Source organism: Passer montanus, unplaced genomic scaffold (genome assembly GCF_014805655.1).
Source record: "Passer montanus isolate IOZ18808 unplaced genomic scaffold, ASM1480565v1 scaffold132, whole genome shotgun sequence".
Taxonomy (NCBI): Eukaryota; Metazoa; Chordata; class Aves; order Passeriformes; family Passeridae; genus Passer; species Passer montanus.
Window position 1 is genome coordinate 922,368 of NW_024360055.1, and position 22,035 is coordinate 944,402.

General features: G+C 55.6%; 2 protein-coding genes across 5 annotated transcripts; one reads left to right on the forward strand and one right to left on the reverse strand.

Moving 5' to 3' along the window:
- Positions 1-1,019: 1,019 nt before the first annotated feature.
- FGD2 (FYVE, RhoGEF and PH domain containing 2) lies at positions 1,020-9,699 on the reverse strand. 4 transcript variants are annotated; one of them, XM_039699330.1, is made up of 16 exons: positions 8,360-9,275; positions 6,297-6,522; positions 6,122-6,202; positions 5,666-5,715; positions 5,149-5,305; positions 4,911-5,049; positions 4,366-4,424; positions 3,906-4,052; positions 3,426-3,518; positions 3,045-3,124; positions 2,938-2,968; positions 2,744-2,836; positions 2,497-2,622; positions 2,224-2,370; positions 1,715-1,858; positions 1,023-1,484 (listed from the first exon to the last, which is right to left on the reverse strand). In XM_039699330.1, the coding sequence occupies exons 1-16, from the start codon at positions 8,422-8,424 to the stop codon at positions 1,260-1,262; spliced, it is 1,863 nt and encodes a 620-aa protein (XP_039555264.1). In that variant the 5' UTR covers positions 8,425-9,275; the 3' UTR covers positions 1,023-1,259. The 4 variants fall into 4 exon arrangements, with proteins under 4 accessions (XP_039555265.1, XP_039555264.1, XP_039555263.1 ...); XM_039699329.1 differs by lacking the exon at positions 8,360-9,275 and adding an exon at positions 9,638-9,699 and having other exon boundaries at positions 1,025-1,484; positions 5,666-5,814; XM_039699328.1 differs by having other exon boundaries at positions 1,045-1,484; positions 5,666-5,814.
- Positions 9,700-9,915: 216 nt separating this feature from the next.
- Positions 9,916-21,475, forward strand: MTCH1 (mitochondrial carrier 1; the record flags this gene model as incomplete). The annotated part of the gene is made up of 12 exons (XM_039699384.1): positions 9,916-10,053; positions 11,159-11,243; positions 12,554-12,660; positions 13,036-13,113; positions 13,416-13,473; positions 14,299-14,350; positions 15,320-15,382; positions 18,656-18,749; positions 19,082-19,129; positions 19,654-19,721; positions 20,396-20,471; positions 20,897-21,475. Coding segments are annotated over 12 exons (942 nt in total), but the record flags the coding sequence as incomplete, so codon positions are not given.
- Between the last annotated feature and the right edge of the window lie 560 nt (positions 21,476-22,035).

A 22,035-nucleotide genomic window follows, 5' to 3' on the forward strand; every position in this document is an offset into this window, starting at 1 on the left:
TGAGGGATCTGTTCAGCCTGTGCTGCCCCTGGGTTCTGCCCAAGGCTGCTCTGCTGGAGCTGCTGCATGGCCCAGGCAGCAAGCCCTGCCTGCCAGGGATCGTGGGCTCCTCCAGCTCTGGGCATGGGGCCTCTGGCAGGCTCAGAAGTGACAGCTTCTGCCTGGACAACATTTTTGGGGAGCTAAAGCGGACATAGAGAAAAAAATGTGGGGCTGCAGCCTAAAGCACTGACTGAAATGAACAGGGGTGTTTGTTATGCTGATGATAGAGAGGGGGAGCCCCCGTGTTTCCCCAGCATCACCTGTGTGGACGTGACCTTGTCCCAGAGTGTTGTCCCCCTGGAAATGTAACTGAGGGAGGTACAAAGGTGGAAAGTGCTGGTGGGCAGGAGTGCAGGGAAAGTCTGGGATGGGCAGGAGTGTGGGCTGGCTCAGTGAGGCAGGTGAGGGCTGTCTGTGGTTAAGGGGTACCCCCTCACACCACGGGACTGCATTAGTGGTGACAAGCTGAAAAAGGGACATCTGAACCCAGCACTGGTGTCCCTGGGCTGCGAGGCCGAGCTACAAGCCGGATCCCTGATATATTTGTGACATATACGGCACCGCGGAGCCGCGGGGACAATCCCACGGGGCTCTCTGTGAAGCAGACGCCCACAGAAGGCTGCAGGGAGGGTCGCAGCAGGGTCTGTCCCCCAGCCCCGGTCCCGGGGCTCTCCCGGCCCGGCGCTCCAAGGACGGGGCACCGCTGCCCTCGCGCGGCCGCCGGCGGCACCGCGCAGCGCCCGGCCGGGGCTGCGGGCTCCCCGAATCCGGGCTCCCCAAATCCGGGCTCCCCCGAATCCGGGCTCCCCCAAATCCGGGCTCCCCCAAATCCGGGCTCCCCCAAACCCCCGCTCCCGCCGCTCCCGGCGCCTCTGCCCAGCGACAGAAAGGGGATCCAGCTTGTCCGTGTGTCCCCATCTTGCCGCTGTCGCGATGGAAAACCACCCCGGCGCTCCCAAGGACGGGGCGCTGCCGCCCTCGCGCGGCCGCCGGCGGCACCGCACAGCGCCCGGCCGGGCTGCGGGCTCCCCAAATCCGGGCTCCCCCAAACTCCCGCTCCCGCCGCTCCCGGCGCCTCTGCCCAGCGACAGAAAGGCGATCCAGCTTGTCCGTGTGTCCCCATCTTGCCGCTGTCGCGATGGAAAACCAGAATGCAGCGATGCCCAAAGCCAGCAGCGAGGGCAGGCAGGGGAGGTGTGACCCCTGAATGAATGGCCTCATTCTGCTTCACCCGCATCCTCCTCCTCCTCCTCCGGGTCCGTGATGCCCGCAGCAGAGCGTGCCATGGCCTTCATCCAGCGTTGTTTCAGCTCCTCGGTGTCGGCCACGAAGGTGAACACCTGCCGGGACTGCGCCAGCTGGAAGAGGTGCCGGGACTCGGTCTGGGGCATGTCCCGCACCTGGTAGCCCAGCAGGGGGATGGAGGTGTGGGCTCGGACGTCCTGCCAAGAAGAGAGACTGGTGGGAGGCAGGGGATGGGCACAGCGGGATGTCCTTTGGGCACAGCGGGATGTCCCCTGGGCACTGTGGAATGTCCCCTGGGCACAGCGGGATGTCCTTTGGGCACTATGGAGTGTCCCTTGGGCACAGCGGGATGTCCCCTGGGCACAGTGGGGATGTCCCCTGGGCACAGCGGGATGTCCCCTGGGGGTGCATTCGAGCCAGGCCTCACCTGGGGGGCTGCATAGATGTAGAGCACGAGGGGGTCGTCCTGTGGGATCACGAACCAGCCCCGTGTGGCCCCCTTGCCGTTCTTGTCCAGCAGCTGCAGGGAACTGCAGAGCAAACTCCTGCTTGATACCTCTGCAGCTCCTTTCTGCCAAAATAAGCAACAAATGTCTCAATACCTCAATAGGAAGGGCACTGGGCTGAGATAATTTATTGGGGAATTCCCTGCCCACTCCAGGAAACCCCCCCAAAGCAGGGGCAGGTGAGGGGCTGTCCTGGCTATGAGGGTGCTGCTGACATCCTGTGCTGAAGGGAGCCCTGGCTGCTCGGTCCCAAGGCTTGGAGCACGAGGGAGGGAGACCAACCCATGCACCTTCTGGCTGCCGTGGGAGTGACTGCCACCCCTCCTGCTGCGGGTGCAGGGCCAGGCTGGGACACCGAGGCTGGAGAGCGGGGTGGGCGGCAGTGCTCAGACGGCAGAGGGGGGTGTAGCTCACCAGCTCACCAGCTCACCTCCAGGATGCCTTTGTGCTTCCCCTCGCGGTCCTCCAGCAGCGTGTGGCCGGTCAGGAAGATGAAGCACTCCTGGCAGACACGGTTGGGGCGGTTCCCATCGTACTGCAGCTCGGCCTTGTAGTCAGAGCAGCGAGCACACACCACCTGCAGCCACCACACGGGGACACTGGTGACGCCGGGGCAGGGCTAGGGGACCCAGCCACAGCTCCACGAGGAGCTGAGGGGCAGGAGCAGCCCTAAGCCTGGGCAAGGGGTGCAAGGGGGGCTCACATATCCGCAGGCTCGGCAGTGGTGCCTGCGGCGGGTGATGGCGTTGAAGGGCTCCCTGCAGCGCATGCACATGGTCACCAGATTATCCCGCACCCACTGCGGGGCCCGGCGGCCCAGCTCCTCTGTCTGGGGTGGGAGACCATGGTCTGGGTGTCCTCAGCCTCCCCCAGGTCGGTTTAGCTTGGGAAACTGAGGCACAGCAAGATGTGCTCTCCCAGGCGGAGCACAGGGAGAGCAGGAGGGTTACCTTCAGCGCAGGGGTGTCTGTCTCCAGTCCATGGACTGCTGTCTTGAAGGTCTCACTCCTCTTCTCCTTCCTGTCAATGGCATCTTGGAAGGCCTAGAGGGCAAGGCAGGGCTGGAGGGGCACTGGGGGTACCCTGACCCAGGGCGTCCAGCTGGGTTGGGGGCTGTGCCCCCTCTCCCAGCACTCGGTGGTACCTTGATCCAGTCATTCATCTCCTCCCCAGACCTAGGCACAAAAAGGACCTGGATGAGCTGTTGTCCCTCCTCCCTGAGGGTCTGCATGACTTCACCCATCCCCTTACCTGGCTTGGAGCTCCAGTGTCCGCTGCTTTCCTGACACCAGGAAGGTGTGAGGGAACTCAGCATCCTTCAGCTCCCGCACCTGTGGGAGACCAGAGAAGGATGTGCAGCTGAACCCACTTCCAGCACACCTGGACCTTTCTCCATGATGTGGGGCACAGAGATGTCCCTCTGCACAAGCCCTCCAGCCCCTCAGATCCCACAGGCACAAGATTTCACTGGCATTTCCCAGGATCAGAGTATCAACCCACTCACAAAGCCACCCCTGGCTCCAGCTCCTCCCTCCCTCCCAATGAAATTCGGGCAGCAACCACACCCCAGAGCAGGGGCTTTTGGAGCAGGCAGGAGCTGGGAGAAGCACAAAGACAAGGTGTCTGTCTGACCTTCATGCCCCCCACATCCATGCGGAGGTGGACCTGGAACTCGGCGCCCACCTGGATGACCTTGGGCACGCAGTACAGCAGCATGTTGTTGAACTGGCAGGGGAGAAGAGGGTGGGTTGGAGCCCAGCACTGCCTGCTCCGAGCTGTGGGCTTCCCTGGGGTCTGGGGTCCTCCACTCCCCAGAGCTGAGCTGGTCCTTGGGAAGAATCCCACCTAAAACTGTTTCTGCCTCAGCCCCCTCCCACCCTGCAAAGCTGCAGCATCTCCCAGGGCTGCCATGCCCAGGGATCAGCAGATTCCCAACTGTGCCCTGCACAGGGTGCCCTGCACTGAGCAGGGTCAAACCCTCCCCCCTCAGCTCTGAATTCATCTCCTCTGTGTCAAGGTGACCCAGCAACACCCTGGCCAGGCTGTGCTGCCCCTCTCCCCACTCCCACCTCATCTGCTCCCTCCCCTTGCCCCAGGCATGCCAGCTCCCACCAGGAACAGGTACTTCTCCGACGTGCTGTTGTTGCGGGTGGAGATTTTTTGGATCGGCCCCTCCTTGATCAGCTCATTGGAGGGGTCCACGATGTCATCCTCGAGGCCCAGCCTCTGATAGACCACCCAGAGGTTCTGCAGCCGTTCCTGGGGGAGGCACAGGGACCTGTTCTGGTGGGGTGCTGAGCAGCCACAACCCCGTCACAGCGGGGTCCCCTCCATGCCCACCTCCCAGCCTGTTGCTGAGTAATGGGAGAGGCAGCACAGCTCTCTCAGCCCAGACTGATCTTTGGGATCATGACCAGCTGGTCACACCCCAGCTGATGCTACAGATGGGGTGGAGAGGTTGGGCATTAAGAGCAGGGTCTAAGCTCCACAGCTGAACCCACAGGGCTCTTGTTCCCTTCAGGGGGACTGTGCAGTGAGCTGCAAAGCATTTCCAGCTGGGACAGGGCCTCACCATCTCAGCAATAGCTGCGTTGGAGTGCTTGGCCACCATAAAAATCATCTCCAGGGCCTCTGCAATGAGAACAGACAGGAGGTGAAACACCTGCTCTGGAGCTGTGGGAGGAAGCTTCTGGCTCTGCCCCTTATGGATGAAGATGAGTAGCAGCTGCTGCCCTTCCATGAACACAACCAAAGTGGCCCTGAAATGCTGTGCAGGAGTCTGGGTACAGCTGGACTGCACATGGAGGGGTCTTGGAGGGACAGACAGCCCCTCCATCCCAGCAGGACTGGGAACTGTGTTATCAGGGTTTGAAAGCTCCCCCATCTGCTACAGGTCTCCTTAGGGGATACTGTGGACACCTGACACACCACCCTTCCCCTCCCCAGCCCCTGAAAAGGAAGATTAATCCCTCTCCCTGCTAGCAAAGGATCAGAATGAGAGGTTTATCCAAGGGCACAGAGCAGCTGGTGAGAGAATCCAGGTTTTCTGGTGCTCCTGTGCAACACCAGGGGTTGTTATTTCCCTGCAAACCCCCCCGTGGAGAGCAGAGCCCTTACTCTCGGCATCGCCCCTGTCGGGGGACTGGGGCGGGAGTTTGCGGACGTAATCCTTCAGGAGGAGCTCGTAGCGCGGGATCCTCTGCACGGGCTCCAGCATGTGGTGCTGCAGCGTCAGGTTAGCACACACCTTCCTCTTCTGGCCAGGGACAGCAGGCACGGAGAGAGGAACAGTGACCCAGGCAGCTCCCAGCCTCTGTTTCCCCATTCCCTGGAGATTTTGGGAGCTCTGCCTTACCTGGATGTCAGCAATGAGCTCCTGGAAGGGGGGTGATTTCTCTGACCAGGTAGTGATGAGCTCCACAGCCTTGTCAAAGTTCTTCACGTACTCCCCGTACATCTTGAGGAAGGGTGCAAGCTTCTGGATGACATCCCCAATGCGGGGGTTGCGGTTCCTGCAGGAGGAACCACAGACCAGCAGCTTCCTCAGGACAGACAGACAGTGAGGGATGAACTGAAGGACCACAGTGGAGGACTGAGGTTTTCCCCACACTGTTTCCTGCTCTCCAGAACAGGAATGTCCCCACCTTGCAGCCAGCCTGGGCTGTCCACACCCAGGCACACCCTCAAACCACCTGAGATGTCACCCACCTTTCCCTACTCTGATCTGAGCATTTTAAGGAAGTGTTTTCCAGCAAAAGACACTTGGAGCAAAACAGGCTGAGCTCTGGTCCTGGTGGGAGCCTGAATTCAGTGCTGCTCCCCCATTCTGGCCAAGCCCCCTGGGTGTCCTGCCCTCCCCTCCTGCAGCTCACCAATCCTCCATGCGTTTCTGCAGCTCTGGCAGGAAGAACTCAGCGTGGAACTGGTAGATGGAGGAGATGTTGGAAAAGATCATTTTCACCACCTCCTCTGGGACCGTCTTCCCAGTTTTGGCTTCTTTCATCAGCTCTGTATAGAATACCTGGAAGAAAGAAGGGTGAACAAAAAGGGCCAGGGAGATGCTTGAGGATCCCATTCCCTCTCTGGGACAGGCACATCACCCAGTGAAAGGCCTGACTGTGCAGGAAGAAAATCCCAGGCTCCAAGAGGAGAGGGGGATGGAAGGCTTTGCTGGGACAAGGGTGCTTCCCAGAGGTGTGGGGTGTAGAAAAGGCAAAGGCCAAGCCCAATCTCTGGCTGAAAAGACCAGAAGCCTAAGTGTTTTTCATTTTTACAGCTTCAATCCCTCCAAAATCCCCTTGCACTGGTCCCTCCACTCCCCAGTTCACCTGGTCAAGGAGGTGGAGGCGGTTGACATAAGCCTGCTCTGTCTCCAGCAGCTCCAGGGCGATTTTCTTTTCCTCTGGTTCCTGCGTGGGGAGCAGGGCTCAGTCTCATGGGCAAAGATGAGACCTTGAGCCAGCCCTGCCTGAGTGTGGGCACCCACCAGCCCCTGGAGCTCACCTGGCTGCCAGGCTCCAGGCCTGGGCCCTGTGGCCTCCTCCAGTTGTCCTCACGGATTTTGCACCGCAGAGAGCGGAGGCATTTGAAGCTGAGTCCCCGCTGACCTTGCTGATCCTCCTCATTCTCTTTTCTGGCCAGGGAGTGGCTCTGGCTGCCAGGGAATGCTGGAAGCTGCTGGGGCTGCCTGCCTGCCTGCTTGTCCCTCTGGGCAGATGTGCTGTCCCTGCTACAAAGGAATGTGATCAGCTCAGCCATTCCCCCAGCACAGCCCCCAGGCCCAGCTTAAAGCCACCAAAAGGGACAAGAGCAGCAGCTGTCCAGTGCTGCACTCCAGCCCTGCAGTACAAAAATCCTCAGCATCCTCCACGGGGCCAGAATCCAGCCTCTCTTCTCCCAGAGCCCCCTGCTGCTGTGCCCAGTCCCTCTCCTGCTGTAGAAAAGTAGGATCCTGCTGTTTATCCCACCCACAGCTCTGGCTTTTTGCCTGCTGCCACCACGGAGAAAAGCAAGGAGAAGCCCAACAGCCAAGAGTTTTGAGCCAAGAGCAGCCATGTGTGGGTGGTTTTGCAGACAGGTTGTTTTTGGTGGTGTTCTCTCTTCCCTTTTCTGGCAAAGACAAAGAAAGCAGGTCCAGAGCAGGCATGAGGGAGAAGCCAGGCCGTGAAGGTGACAGCAAGTGACTTGTCTGTCATCCAAGAGCTGGTCACTGCAGGAAACTGCTCTGGGCAGAAACTGGAAAGACATCCACTGTTGGCCTGCAGACAGGAGTGGGATGGACGGGATGGGAAAGACATGAAGAAATTGGACATCAAACTGCAAAGCTGAAGATAGGAAGTGACTGAAAGCCAGAAACTCATCTGAAGAGGATGCCAGCTCCATCCCATGCTCAGGATGTTCTGTGAGCTCAGGAGTGCATCCACAGCCATGCACAAATCCCCTCCTGTTCAGGGGGGCTGGCAGAACCCTTCAGAGACAAAGAGGCTTTTCCACCTTTCCTGGTGCCTCCCAAACCTGTGTCAGCCTAAAGCCATGGCTGGGTCCCAACAGGGAACTTCTCTCTTTCTATTTATGCTGACTTAGGCCAAACCGTTGTCTGCTCCAAAATGTTTTGCTCATTCCCAGGTTCCCTAGCTTCCTCTGAAAGTCTCAAGTTACTTTTATTTCCTCTAAATCAAACACACTCCAGGGCAAACAACAAACACACTGCCGCAGTGACATGGGAGCAGATCAAACACTGATCACAAGGCTCCAACACAACATCACTGTGGGATGATGGGGTCAACCACAAAGCCTGGGGAAAAGCACACAGCAGAGATGCAGGAGTTCCTGAAATGAAAGGAAATCTCGTGCCTGAGCGTCTTCAGGAATTGCTGCAAAACTCACCTGCCCAACCACCCAACCCCTCCAAGGCTCACTGAGAGCATCTCATGGGTACAAGGAATGGCAGGATTCCATATCTTGATCCATCAGGTGGAGAAAGTGAGGCACAGCCCTGACAATAACTCACCTGAAGCCTCATAATTACTTTTACACCAGAGCCAGGGCAGATCCTCTTGCTCAGACCCCAGCACACCCTGTCTGAGTGTCCCAGCTCACACCCCAAAGGAAGGAGCTGTTTTATGGAAGGAATTCTCTCTCTCCCTTAACATAATTTCTGTCTCCTTTCCTAGGAGCCACATCCCTGCAAACAACTGGACAGTCTGAGGCTGGGACCCTCCCAGACACCCAGGCAGTTAATTCCCAGTGACAACCCCTGCCTACACATTTGCAAACCAGGATTCCTTTCCCCAGCAGCAGCAGCCAGGCTGAGTGTGGAGATGCTGGGTGCGGGGGCACGGCTGCCACAGCCTGACCCTGAGCCAGGCAGAACCACTCACACCCACTGAGGTTTTCAGATTCTGCTCATGACCCGCAGTGGGAAGAAAACACTGAGGCAGGCCTGAGTGGTGAAGGATTGCAAATCACCTTGTCAGCTTCTCCACAGGCTCCAAACCACCTCCACAGTGGGTTTCTTCCTTCCCAAATCCACTCCACCCTGAGCACCCAGAGCCCTCCTGCCTTACCAGTGCTCTTCAAACGCAGCCACCAGCTTCACCACGCTCTGCTGATTATCTGCCTTCCCCTCCATGGCACGGGCTGGGAGCAGCTCCTGGGTGCCCAGGAGCTGCAGGGGCAGGTGCTGGGGGCTGCAGCTCCTTCCTCTGTCCCCCTCTCTGCTCTGAAGCGTTTCTGGCTGCAGTTTGGGAACGAGGGTTTGCACGAGGCAAAGCCCACCCGCTGCCCTCTCTGGGCTGGCCTCAGAAGGGAAGGGAAAGAGGAACCACAGCAGTTTGTGGGTAGGAGAAATGCTGAGAAAACACTGGGAATCGCTTTAGGTTGGGAGGGACCCAAGGGGTGGCACAGCCAAGGCCAGAGCAGCAGCAGCGATGGTGCAGGGCAGGCGTGACCTGGGACACCAGCAGCACGGGTGGGCTGGGCTGTGTCCCACCAGGCTGGGCTGTGTCCCACCCGGGTGGGCTTCAGGGTGGGATCTGGGCAGTCCAGAAGGCTGGAGGGGCCAGGAACGGGCTGGCAGGAGCCTGGTGCCCAGCTAGGGCTGGTGTGTCTGCCCCAAACACCAACGGCTGTGGGGCCAGCCGGGCACTGCTGGTAACACACACGGGCTGCTGGTGACACCGTGAGAAAGAACAAGACGTGGCTGGAGAAGGGCCCACATGGAGGCAGGGCAACGCTTTTCCAGAAAGGTCTGAGACGGTGCACTGAGCATGAGAGACAATTTGCAGGGCAAGTGAGAAACACATCCCAGAGCTTGTGCCCCAGGAGCCGGGACACGCATCCCGTCAGCCAGACCAATGCTGCAACCAGCACTGGAGAGCTCCTTTCCTTTTCCCCTCTTTTCCTTTTCCTTTCCGTGTATTTTTTTGGATTTTCTTTCTTTTTTCTCGTTCTTTTCTTTTCTCTTTTCTTTTCTTGTTTATTTTCTCTTTTCTTTTCCCTTCTTTTCTTGTTTTTCTTTTCTTGTTTCTTTTCTCTTCTCTTCTTTTCTTTTTTCTCGTTCTTTTATTTTCTTTTTTCTTTTCTTGTTTATTTTCTCTTTTCTTTTCCCTTCTTTTCTTGTTTTTCTTTTCTTGTTTCTTTTCTTATTTCTTTTCTCTTCTTTTCTTGTTTCTTTTCTCTTCTTTTCTTATTTCTTTTCTCTTTTCTTTTCTTGTTTCTTTTCTCTTCTTTTCTTGTATTTCTTTTCTTGTTTCTTATATCTTTTCTCGTTTCTTTTATCTTCTTTTCTTGTTTCTTTTCTCTTCTTTAAACCCGGCCAGGCACTAACACCCAACTCCACAAACCCCTGAACGCCCTCTCCTTGTCCCGCCTCTCCCCCCGCCGCCATTGCCGCCCTCACGCCGGGGCTCCCCCCGTCCCCGCAGTGGTTCGTTCGCTATGCTCCCCCCCGCCCGCGCGGCGCGGTGGCGCGGCCGGCGCGGTGACGCGCGAGCCATGGCGGCCGTGGCGGCTTGTTTCTTATCTCTTTTCTTTTCTCGTTTCTTTTCTCTTTTCTTTTCTCTTATTTTCTTGTTTCTTTTCTCTTTTCTTTATCCTTCTTTTCTTGTTTTTCTTTTCTTGTTTCTCGCCGCTGTCGCCGCCTGGCGGGGGCGCGGCGGACGCGGCGGGGCCTGAGGGCGCCGAGGGCCTGTTCGTGCTGCTGGGCGCGGGGCTCGCCGCCGCCAGCCACCCCCTGCTCTACGTCAAGCTGCTCGTGCAGGTCCGCGCGGCGGGGTGCGGGGGGAGCGCGGTGTGTAACGGGGGTGGCGGCTCCGGGGTAACGGGAGGGTTTGGGGGGGGTGCTCCCGTGGAGGCCGCCGTGCGCTGGGGGCCCCTGTGCGGTGGGAGCACCGGTGGGATGGGCGAGCTCGGTGTCATTGAGGGGATGGGGTCCCGGTGGGTAACGGGGCATTGGGACCCCGGTGTGACGGGAGGAGCTGGATTCCTGCAGGGCCCCTGTGGAAACCCCCATGTGCTAGGGCTAGATATATATACATATATATATGTATATGTATATCTGTATGTATATGTGTATATCTGTATAGGTATGTATATATGTGTATATATATGTTTGTATATTTATTTTATATTTATTTATTTATTTATTTATTTATTTATATGTACAGCCGCCTGTTACAGTGGGACCCCCTGTGCAATTTGTGCATCTACACAATGGGGTCACCTATAGATGGGGAACCCCCATGTGTACCAGGGTGTAGTCCCTGTGTGGGATGGGGCTTTGGGACCCCAGTGGATTCCTGGTTCGTGCCCCTTTGGAAGCCTCCATGCCCTGGGGGTCACTGTACAGGCACAATGGGACCCCCTGAGCACTTAGAGAATGAGGGACACCTGGGTAATGGAGTGCCCCATATGTAAGGGAATGGGGTCCCCTATACACTGGTGGAGCCTACATAAAAATGGGGTCCTGTATAATAGGAGGGTGGGGATGCCTTCTACAACAGGGGCACCCTGTATAGGGAATAGGGGACACCATGTAATGGAGGGGTGAGGTCCCCCATACAGTGGGGGATCCTTTGCAGTGGGGTGTTGGGACCCCTCCTGTGCCAGGGAATGGGGACACCCACTGGGAACCCCTACAAAATCACCCTTCCCCCATAGAAGGAGGGATAGGAAGCCCCAAAACCCTCTCAGTAACAGGGACCCCCCAAAATGGGAGGGTGGAGGACCCCCTGTAACCTAGGGACCCCATAAAAAGGGGAAAGGAGTGCCTGAGAGTGACAGGGGGATGCTGGGACCAATCCTGTTCATCCCAGGGACTTTGGGAACACCAGAACACAGACCTGCTCACAAGCTTTCCCTCTCAGGTTGGCCATGAGCCACTGCCTCCAACCGTTGGAAGAAATGTGCTGGGAAGGAAGGTCCTGTACATGCCTGGCTTCTTCACCTACGGTGAGTGACTGTCCCTCCCTGCCAGCACGAGGTCCTGCCCTCGTGGAATCGGGGCTGGGAGCTGCCAGGCAGCCTGAGCTGACCCCCAGCAGCACTCCCACATCCCCTTGGGGTCACCCCAAGGCTGCAGTGAGGCATAACCCACCAAAACTCCTTGCAAGGCTGTCAGATTTATGTACCGGGTGCTGGTGCTGCATCATGTTCCTGTGGCACATTGCTCTGGGTTTGCTCCGTGGTGGAGGGGTTTGGGGGGGTTTAGGTGGTGTAGGCTTGTTGCAGGAGGTTTTTGTCTGTTTTGGAGGTTGCAGAATACTTTCCTTCTGCTCCAAAACAGCCCTGGAATAACCTGCCCCCTGTCCTGCTCATTTGTGTTGTAGATGGAGCCCTAAAGGGACAGAAATACCAAGAAAAGGGCAGGTGATATGTTTAGAGGGGAAAAAAATAGTATTTTCCTCTTTTTGTGGGTGGAGCAGCATGGGAGAGGTGGGTGAATACTTTGTGAGCTGCTGTCACAGCAGCTTTGCTGTGGGGAAGGGGAATGCACTGTCCTGACAGCTGACTGGGCCAATCCCAAAATCAGCCAGGGGTATCCACGGGGTGGAACCAGCACAGGAGCAGGATGGGAGCCCTGGAAGCCCATCCTGGGACACCCAGGGCTGGAAATGCTCCAGTGCTGCCCTTTGGAAGCTGCAGTTTCCAAAGAGATGGGCAGTGTTGGGTGATGGAGAGGTGCAGAGCCCACCTGGCCTCGCTTGGACAGCACAGGACAGGGGCCAGGAGCAGTCAGTAGCCACCAGCACATAGTGGGTTTTATCCCACCTCATTATTTGTGGGAGAAATGGGATCTCAGGGCTTTTTTTTGCAACTAGAGACCCCAGGAAGTTTGCCTGGGAGAAGGTGGTGGGGCAGGAACTGAACATGGGTTTGTGAGGTCCATATGGACCCCGAGTCAGACCTTGCTGGGTGGAGGGAGGAGGTGACAGCACAGAGCACCTGGGATGATCCTCCCTGCCTGGTTCTGTCCAAACTGCCTTGGAGCCCTTTCAGGTGAGCAAAACCATCAAAAGACAAAAAGCAGCCCAAAATATTGGAGCTGTCCTTCTAGATTAGACAGATGACAGTAAGAATTCTTGTCCTCCTGTGTGAAGTTTCTTTAGGACTGTTACAATAAATCCCTTACTGTGGGGCCCTGGAGTGGCTGCCGTGCTGAGCTGAGCCTGGTGTGGTTTCAGCTGAGCCCTGGGGCTGTTTGGGCTCTCCAGGCACTGTCCCCTCCCCAGCTGACAGCAGCCTGGTGTTGTCCCACCCAGCCAGACACATCGTGGAGGTGGATGGGAAGAGAGGCCTCTTCCGTGGCCTGACCCCGCGCCTCATCTCAAGCACTTTATCAACCATCACCAGGGGGAGTGTGAAGAAGGTAAAGGTCGGTTTCTCCCTCCATTAATCACCTGCAGGGCCAGTGCTGCTGCAGCAAGGGCTGCACAGGAGGACCCATCCCTCTCCATCTCCTAAGGGAATAGTCCTCCAATGCTCTCATCCCCAAAGTATTTTTTAATTTATAAACCATTTTAATTTGATTTGGCATCCCTGCAACTTGTATCGTCTGTCAGCAGTTTTGTGACTCCTCTATTCCTGTGTTTTACTTTCCATCCTTTCTTCTCCTGTGTTCCTTTTGCCTGTTTGTCTTGCCCTTGCATCTAGAGCATAGCTATTTGTGATTTCCCCCTGTCCTCAGACATTGTGGGTCAGCATCTCCATCAGTTCTGAGCGTGTTGCTTCCCTCCCCACTCAGGCGTTTCCACTGGAAGACATGGAGCACGTGTCTAACAGGGATGATGTGAAAACCTCACTTAGGAAAGTGGTCAGAGAGGTGAGAAGTGGATATTGCCCATTCATGAGTGGTTGGGGACATCCCTGTGGACGTGGGTGAGATTACTTGGAGAGAAACTGGGGTGAGAAGTTTGTGGTGAGAAGTTTGTGGATTTGTTTGTCTATCAGTTTAGTGGCCATTCTGTGTCCATCTATTAAATAATTCACAGGAGTTGAAGTTTACCACAAGAACAGATCTCAAAAGAGGGACCCAAAACGTGTTTCCCCACCCTGAGGGGAAGGGCCTGGGCTGTGCAGGAGGAGCAGCACAGCTTTTCTCACAGGTGTGTTCTCCCTCCCCAGACATCCCACGAGATGATGATGCAGTGTGTGTCCCGGGTGGTCTCGCACCCGCTGCACGGTGAGTCCTGTCCCCTGGCTGCAGCCCCCTCCAGACTGGCATCACCCCACACCCTGCACACTCAGGGGGATGATTCTTGTGATACTTCTCCATCACTACAGGCTGCTGCTGGGGTTTGCCTTCAGGCACTAACACAGCTGAGCAATGAGTTTCTCTCTTCCCAATCATGCAGGACTTTGTCCTAGAGATCCCATTGGGGTTAGGGCCAGTAGCAGCTTCCCAGTGCCTAAAGGGGCTCCAGGAGAGCTGGAGAGGGACTTTGGACGAGGGCATGGAGAGACAGGACACAGGGAATGGCTTCCCACTGCCAGAGGGCAGGATTAGATGGGATATTGGGAAGTAATCCTTCTCTGTGAGGGTGGGGAGGCCCTGGCATGGGTTGCCCAGAGCAGCTGTGGCTGCCTCATCCCTGGAAGTGTCCAAGGCCAGGCTGGACAGGGCTTGAAGCAACCTGGGACAGTGGAAGGTGTCCCTGTCCATGCCAGGGGGTTTGGAAAAAGATGATCAATCAGGTCCCTTCCAGCCCAAACCTCTCTGTGATCCTCTGAAATCCTTCCCACCACTTACAGGCTCAGGAAAAGATGATCAATCAGGTCCCTTCCAACCCAAACCTCTCTGTGATCCTCTGAAATCCTTCCCACCACTTACAGGCTCAGGAAAGGCCCCAGTTTCTAATGAGTCTTGCAGTGCTGATGACCACTGAGAGGAGCTGGAGATGCTGTGAGTTGAGGGAGAGCAGAAGGGTCATTTTTCATTTTCCCTCACATCCAGTACAAGCCAGACTGGATTTGTTTGTCTATCAGCCCTGTGTTTCTTTCCTCCCAGTGATCTCCATGCGCTGCATGGTCCAGTTCGTAGGCCGGGAAGTCAAATACAGGTGAGTGGCTGCAGCTCTGGGGCCAGGGGGGCCAGGTGCTGACCCCAGATCAAATACAGGATGCTCTGGGATGGTCTCTGCGAGTGGGGCAAGCTGCTCACAACCCTCCACCTTCCAGGGAAGTGATCTGAAAGAAGCCACCACATTCCCTTCCATCCACATAAAATAAACACTGCTGGTGGCTGAATGAAACTTAATGGTGGCTCCCATGCTGTAGGGAATAGAGTTATCCAGGAGGCTTGAGAGACTGAAAAGTGAATCTGAGTTGTGCTTAGAGGGTGGGTGACTGGGGCGTGAAGGGGTGTGGGAAGGCTGGCTCTGTCCCTGACGTGCCTCTGTTCCACCTTGTGCCCATGGGGGTTTGGGGCTGCATTATCACCCCTTGCTGATCACACAATGAGTCTCCTGCCTTTTTCCTTGGCTATTAATGGAAAGGGAAGGCAGCAGGGAGGCAGAGTGGATATCACAAAGCTTTGCTGCAGCCCTGCTTAGTCTGTAAAATTTTTCCAAGCCTTTTGCAGTACCAGCTGCCTCTCTGCAGGGCAGAACTGCCTGTGGAGCAACGTGGAGGCACACTAGACAGGATTGCAGCCAGCTCACCACAGCCAGCTCGAGTTCCCAAAGGCAGGACAGGGTTCTGGGGCTTAGAATCAGCCAAATCAAACCCTATCACACAACATCTGTGCCCACTCACAAGGCCCCACAGAGCTCTTGTACCTTCAGCACTGAACAGTTGTGTGCAGGTTGGGTGTTCTCCCAGTGTCACTGCAGACTGGCAGAGTACACACACGACCTGCCTTCCCTCCAGCCTGCCTGCTCTGAGGAGAATAGGCAGAACAAGGTGCCTTCTGCTGGAATGGTGGCTGGGGAGGCTCTGCCATGGCTGGGGGCTGCAGGATGCATGTAAAGCTGCACAGGGCAGAGGTGGAACAATTCTGCACACTCACAGCTCTTTTCCTTTCTTGGCAGCGGTGTGTTCAGTGCCATTGGCAGGATATTTAAGGAAGAAGGGATCCTGGGAGGATTCTTTGTGTACGTGAGTTGTTTAAATGCTTTCTCCTGTAGCCTGAAGGCACTGATGGCTCTGGCGGCAGCTCTGCCACCCCCAGCTGGAGTCACACTGAGCTGAAACCTTGCCTGACCAAGGGACTCCCACATCACTCTCACGATTAAATCTGTGCCTTTGACAGCATTCCAGTTTGACCATTAAGTTTGCCCCAGATCTTATCTTCAATCAAACCTTCAGAGCCCAGAGAAAGCTGTATTTTTTCTTATCTTTCGTTTTCCCTTGGTGCTTCTTTGTGTTTCAGTGAAGGGCCATTTAAAGCATTTGTTTGTGCAACAGGCACCAAGATCAAGTGCAACAATAAGTTCCCTTGTTGAAATGAAAGCCAGGGCCTGGATAAGCAGCATATTCCTCTGCAGAGCACCGTGGGTGCTTGTAATGAGCAGGTTTACCTGTGTGCTTGGACTGTGGTGGTGCCTGGACCAGGAGGAGCTGAAAGGTGTTTCCAGCTGCTTACAGAGTGTGGCAAATTGGTGCATCACTGAAATGGAAGTTTAGTGGACACCTTTTTGCTTGAACCTTTAATTAATGCTTCCTGCCTTTCGTTTTCACATCTGCATAAAAGCAGAACCACCTGCTGTCTCTGCTCATGGTGGGGAGATAACTCACTTTATTATGTCAATAATAGTAAAGGCAACTCTGGAATTTCAGCCTTTGGCTCTACAGTCACAAAATATGAGCCTCCGGATGAAACCTGAATGCATCAGGAAGAGGGAAGCAATCACAGGGGGTCTCACCCTGTTCTTCCCCAAGGAGAAATGGCCAGGGATCTGCAAAGACCCCACCCATTGAGTATCACTGCCTCTTCCTTTGGCAGCCCACAGCTTCTCAGCTGAGCTGTGCAGCTCCAAATCTGCTCCACTAAATATAGGATGCTCTGGGATGGTCCCTGTGAGTGGGGCATGGCTGGAGCAGGCTGCTCACAACCCTCCACCTCCCAGGAAAGTGATCTGACAGAAGCTGCCACATTCCCTTCCATCCACATAAAATAAACACTGCTGGTAGCCTAGTGAAACTTAGTGGTTCTCAAGAAAGGCTTTAACACAACCCAAATTGTCTCAGGAAGCTCTGAAGTTCTACATGCTCTATAACCCTGTTAGGAAATCCCACTGCTGTGAAAGGACCACAAACTGCATCTGAAGGACCAGACTGCTGGTTTTCTCCTCTCAGCCCTGGTGCAACCCCAGCACATCCACTGCCCTAAAATCATGGCAGTGCACTTGTTTCTCGTGCCTTATAACCACCCCCAGCAATAACAGTGGCACACACTCTCTGGGTGTGTGCCTGGCTAGAGATAAAGGCTTTTCAAGGATGGATTTGTCTCCCTTCCCCTCATATCTGCAGCAGGCTCCTGCCAGTCCAGGAAGGTGTTCCCTGAGCTCCAAAGCTGCTGGGCCTGGTCAGCTCAAGGTGGCTTGTCCCAGGTCCCTTGCACTAGGGTTTCTGCTGTTGGTTACTGTACATCATTCAGGCTTCCTCCTCTGCCTGCTGCTATTCCAGCTTTTCATCACCTTTCAAAGATACTCCCAGTTCAGATCTTGGACATTTCAGCAGGTGTGAGAATTGCAACACTCACTTTTTTATGTCAATGGTAGTAAAGGCAGTGCAGGAATTCCAGGAGGGGTTTTCAGGCCTGATGCCTTTGGCTTGTTGGCTTTTTTTAGTTCCTTTCTGCAGCTCTCAGACCCCTGGTTTCCAGTCACCCAGCTCAGGGCCAGCAGCTGTCATTACTTTGGAGGGGAGAAAGGGATGGGATCCTTATTGGAAGTGGAATAAACAGTCTGACTCCCTATCAACAGTTGGGTGAGGTTTTCCTTATGGGGCTGCCCTGGCCCAGCCCTTTGCTTCTGGAATTTATTAGGCTCTGTTGTATCTGCAGCAGCTCAGGAGCTTCAGACTTAACTTTGAGTTAGAGAAAAGATGGTTTTTACAAAGGCTGAAAGCCAAACACAAAGCAGAGCATCTCTTTGGGGCCAGAGAGCTTTGATTTCTTTGTCCTGTCTGCTGCTCTCATGTATCACATCTTTGAAGCCAGTGAATCTTCTGTTGAAGGTTTCTGCTGTGCCTGGCCCCTGAGACCTCAGCTGCATCCACAGGGCTGCTGGGGCCTTAACAATGCACAGGTTCTTCCCAAAACCAGTCCCAGGTGCTGCTCTGCTGCTGCAGCAACCACAGCAGGAAACAAACTGGTCTCTTGCTCTGAGGAGGCAGCGTGGTGTTTGGGAAGAAACAAAAGACTCAGATTAATGTGCCTGGAGGTGGCTCTTTCCAGCTCAGCAAACACTCCTGTGGCTCTTGCCAGGCTCCTTTTCAGGACTGACCACATCTGCTGGTGAAACACGGGTTTGGCACACACCTGGATCCTTTTGCAGTGGAATGACCACTGCAAAAGCAGGAAACCCTGCACTGCTGCAGCAGATGCTGCAGAAGCACCAACAAACTGGAGAAACCCTCTGGAATATTTTGTAAAGTTTTAGTGCTATTATCTGCAAAGCTCCAGTGTGTCAGTGGGAGGCATTAACCAAAGAACTGTGCTCCTTGGGGCAGCAGGGACTGGGAAAAATGTCAGTGTTCCCCCACTTGCTCCCACTTTGCAGTGGGGCAGGTTGTGCAGGAACAACCCCTCTCATTTTGATTTCTAAAAGAACGGAGATTCCACAAAGAGATGAACTTCTCATTCTGCATCCAAAAGAGCATCTTCAGAAATGGAAACCACCTCATCTGTGTCTCACTTGGGTTTCTCAGCAAGAGTTGGGCCAAGAAGGGATTTGGGATAGAACAAGGGGAACTGAGTCATGTCCAAAAAACAGATCCCAAAAACTTTCCAGCCAGACCAGCACTGAAGGCTGAGAGGGCTCTTCCTGAAGGGAGATGAACGTCCACAAAGAGATGAATGTCTCATTCTGCATCCAAAAGAGCATCTTCAGAAATGGAAACCACCTCATCTGTGTATCACTTGGGTTTCTCAGCAAGAGTTGGGCCAAGAAGGGATTTGGGATAGAACAAGGGGAACTGAGTCATGTCCAAAAAACAGATCCCAAAAACTTTCCAGCCAGACCAGCACTGAAGGCTGAGAGGGCTCTTCCCTGAAATCTCCCTTTTCAGTTCCTCCCAAAGTAAAAATTTCATTTTGGGGGAGTGAAGTTCCTCTGAGCTGGTGGAGGGAAGGAGGGCTGGGCATCTCAGGAGGTGGCACTGGGACCCTCCTGCAGCTCACACCCCTCTCTTTGCCCTTGCAGTGGGTTAGTCCCTCACATCCTGGGGGATGTCATCTTTCTCTGGTGCTGCAACCTCCTGGCTCACTTCATCAACACCTACGCCGTGGATGACAACGTGAGTGGAGGTGCCTGAAGGGGTCTGCACCAAGCACCTGCAGTGGGGAGGAGTCACTGGGGAGCAGGGGCTGATTTAATACAGACCCCAGGCTTTGGGGACCTCCCTGACAGTGCTGGGGCTCTGTGTCTGCTCAGGGCTGTGCTTCACCTGCACTTTGGGGGATCACAGTTCTCCAAATGCCTTCCCAGACTCTCAGCTGGAATGCAGCCACTCTCTGTTGCTTTCTCCCTTGTCCCCTTGCCCCTCACCTCAGGCAGTGTCACATAGTGACACTCCCAGCCTGGTGTCACCCCCCCCTGCTCCACAACGCCTTTGATTTCTCTCTGCAGTTCAGCCAGGCCTCGGTGATCCGGAGCTACACCAAGTTCGTGATGGGGGTATGTAGGCAGCTGCCGTGTCCTTTCCCCTCCTCCTGCCACCTCTGGGCTGAGAGCTCGTGCTCTGGAGACACAGGCTGCTCTGTACTTGACATCCCTTATCCCTGCACTTTGGGGGATCACAGTTCCCAGACTCTCAGCTGGAATGCAGCCACTCTCTGTGTCTTTCTGCCTTGTCCCCTTGCCCCTCACCTCAGGCTCAGGGAGTGTCACATAGTGACACTCCCAGCCGGATGTCACCCCCCTGCTCCACAACGCCTTTGATTTCTCTCTGCAGTTCAGCCAGGCCTCGGTGATCCGGAGCTACACCAAGTTCGTGATGGGGGTATGTAGGCAGCTGCCGTGTCCTTTCCCCTCCTCCTGCCACCTCTGGGCTGAGAGCTCGTGCTCTGGGGACACAGGCTGCTCTGTACTTGACATCCCTTATCCTTAGCGGAGGATAACTCCGCTAACGTGCAAAAGCTGGAAATAGCGTTTTTGACATGGGGAGCGTTAGAGAGGCTGCTGGTTTTCTGTGCTTTCAGATCGCTGTGAGCATGCTGACCTACCCGTTCCTTCTCGTGGGAGATCTCATGGCAGTGAACAACTGTGGGTATGTCCTTCACACTGAGATCTAAAGCTTTCCCTTCCTTTCTTGCAGCCCCTTGTTGTCTGAATGGGCTGCTAACGACCCTAAAGCTTTCCTCCAGCCCCGTAAACTCTGTGGCACCTCGCAGAGCTGGCTCGTTTCCTGTCCCAGGTTGCATATAATTTTAGATCAGAGGGCACAGACACGAGCAGCAGAAAAGCTCAGGTGCTGAGAAATCGGGAGAGTTGTGGTGGTGTGGTCCCATCTGGGCTGAGCTGGGGGCACAGGGATCAGAGGGACAGTGCTGGCTCCAGGGAGCAGCACGAGGGAAGCAGAGCTCTCATGGGAGCAGACAGGAGCAGGACCAAGCTTGCCTTCCCAGTTCTCTGCTGCAAGTACTCTGCATTTTTGCTCATGGGGGCAGGATCCAAGGCTGGTGCTGTGTTTTCTCAGTATCTGCTGGCTTTTGAAGGTGTAGATACGGTCCTGAACTCTCTAAGTCTCCAGGTAATGCTCCTTGTTTGTGCACTCCAGGGGTAATTAAATTACAGATCTGCTGCATTGTAAATAAGGAGCTGTCACTTGGCTGCCAGCCCGGTGTGGACACTGTCCCCGTGTCCTCATTCACACTTGCTGCTGCTCTTTTGTTACCTGTGTGGGTAAGGTGACACATCCACCTCAGCTGTTCCCTGTTGCAGGTTGCGTGCAGGCCTCCCTCCCTACGCTCCTGCCTTTGCATCCTGGATCCACTGCTGGAGGTACCTCAGTGCTCAGGTGAGGGAGCAGGGCACACTCGGGGCTTTGGGCTCCCTCTGCTCCTTTCCCAAGTCTCCAGCATTCCCCAAAAGTGCCTGTGCTGCATCCTTGCCGTGCTCTGTAGCCTGCTCCTGTCCCTCCAGTTCTGGCACTGGTACCAGCATGGCAGGGCTGCTGTGCCCCTTGCACAGCCCGAGCTTGCAGCCTGTGAGCTTTTATCCTGTGCATTGCACACAGCAGAGTCTGAGCCCCTCTGCATCTGTCACCCCTGGGGAAATGCTCAACTCCAGCACCCACGGGGCTGGAACCTCACTTTGTCCTCAGAGCAGCCCAGGGTGCCCAGGCCTCCAGCCCTGCCGTGGGCATGGAGTGGGGCCTGCTAAAAGAGCTGCAGCTCCCTGGGCAGGTGTGAGGCTGCCCTGACCCCGGGCTCTCCTCCCCAGGGGCAGCTGTTCCGTGGCTCCAGCCTGCTGTTCCGCAGGGCGCCCATCCCAGCCGCCTCCTTCCCCCTCGACTGACGCCTCGGCAGGGACAGCTCATCAGCCTGGGCTCCTCGAGAATCCCCGAGCTTGTTTCGATATCTGTACATTTCTATTTTCTGATCCAAAGCCCATGGTGCCAGAACTGACACCTCCTCTCCAGCAAGGCCAGGAACAGACTTCTGGACATCTGGCTCAGGCTCCAGCTGGACCAAAGCTCCATCCTCGTGGCTGTCTCGACTGGGATGTATAGCAGAGAGAGCAGAAAGCTGTTGTCTCTTTGGTCCAAGCTGTAGCTCTGGAGTTGCTGGGGAAGTCCAGGAACCCAGAAAATGCCCAGGTACTAAAGGAGCCAGCCATGAGCTGCAGGGACAAAAGACTGCTTTGTTCTGCCTGAGCTGAAAAGAGCAGGAGAGCCAAGGTCACCTCCCTGGGAAGGTTATGCAGGTGACAGCCTCCTGCCTCATCCTTTCTGGAGAGAGCACCTTTGCCTGGCAGGTAGCTCATCCTGGGCAAGATCAACCTGCCATCTGTATTTAAGGTTTGAGGGTACCTGATCACCCAGGAACATCCCACCTCCCATGGGCATGAAAAGGAAATTATAGGCTCAAAACAGGGAAAGGAAACAGTCCCACTGCAAAGAGCAGAAGGGTCCCAAAGAGACAGGTCCAGCCCAGCTGAGGGCAGTGATGGGGTGTGGGCACAGAGAGGGCCCTTGGGAAGGGACATGTGCTGCCAGTGGTGCTGCTTTGGGCAGGATTTCACTCATGGAATGGGCTGTGTTTAGGATACACCCAGCAGATCTGTGGGCTGGGCAGGCAGCCTGCAGCCACTCTGGGGAGGCAGGTGCTGGGTTGGACTGGCCTGGCTGCACCAAGGGGCATCTCCCTGCTGGGCTCTTGCTCCTCTTGCTGCTGGGCTCTGAGAGCTGCACACAAAGGGCTGTCCTGCAGCAGGGGCAGCCATCCAGGGCTGTCTGCAATGAAGGGATACACCTTGAGCTGGCCAAAGGCTGGTAAGGCATCAGAGTTGAAGGCTCCTGGTGCTCAGTGGAGCACGGCTGGCTCTGTGTGTAGCACAGCTCACCAGTGGCACCGGGGCAG

Excerpts from the sequence above, each read along its gene's own strand:
- FGD2 (XM_039699328.1), bottom strand. The coding sequence starts at position 8,424 with ATGGAGGGGAAGGCAGATAATCAGCAGAGCGTGGTGAAGCTGGTGGCT. Across the intron at positions 6,203-6,296 it reads GCCTGGAGCCTGGCAGCCAG|GAACCAGAGGAAAAGAAAAT; the intron begins GTGAGCTCCAGG and ends CTCCCCACGCAG. Across the intron at positions 4,425-4,910 it reads CGACAGGGGCGATGCCGAGA|AGGCCCTGGAGATGATTTTT; the intron begins GTAAGGGCTCTG and ends TTCTCATTGCAG.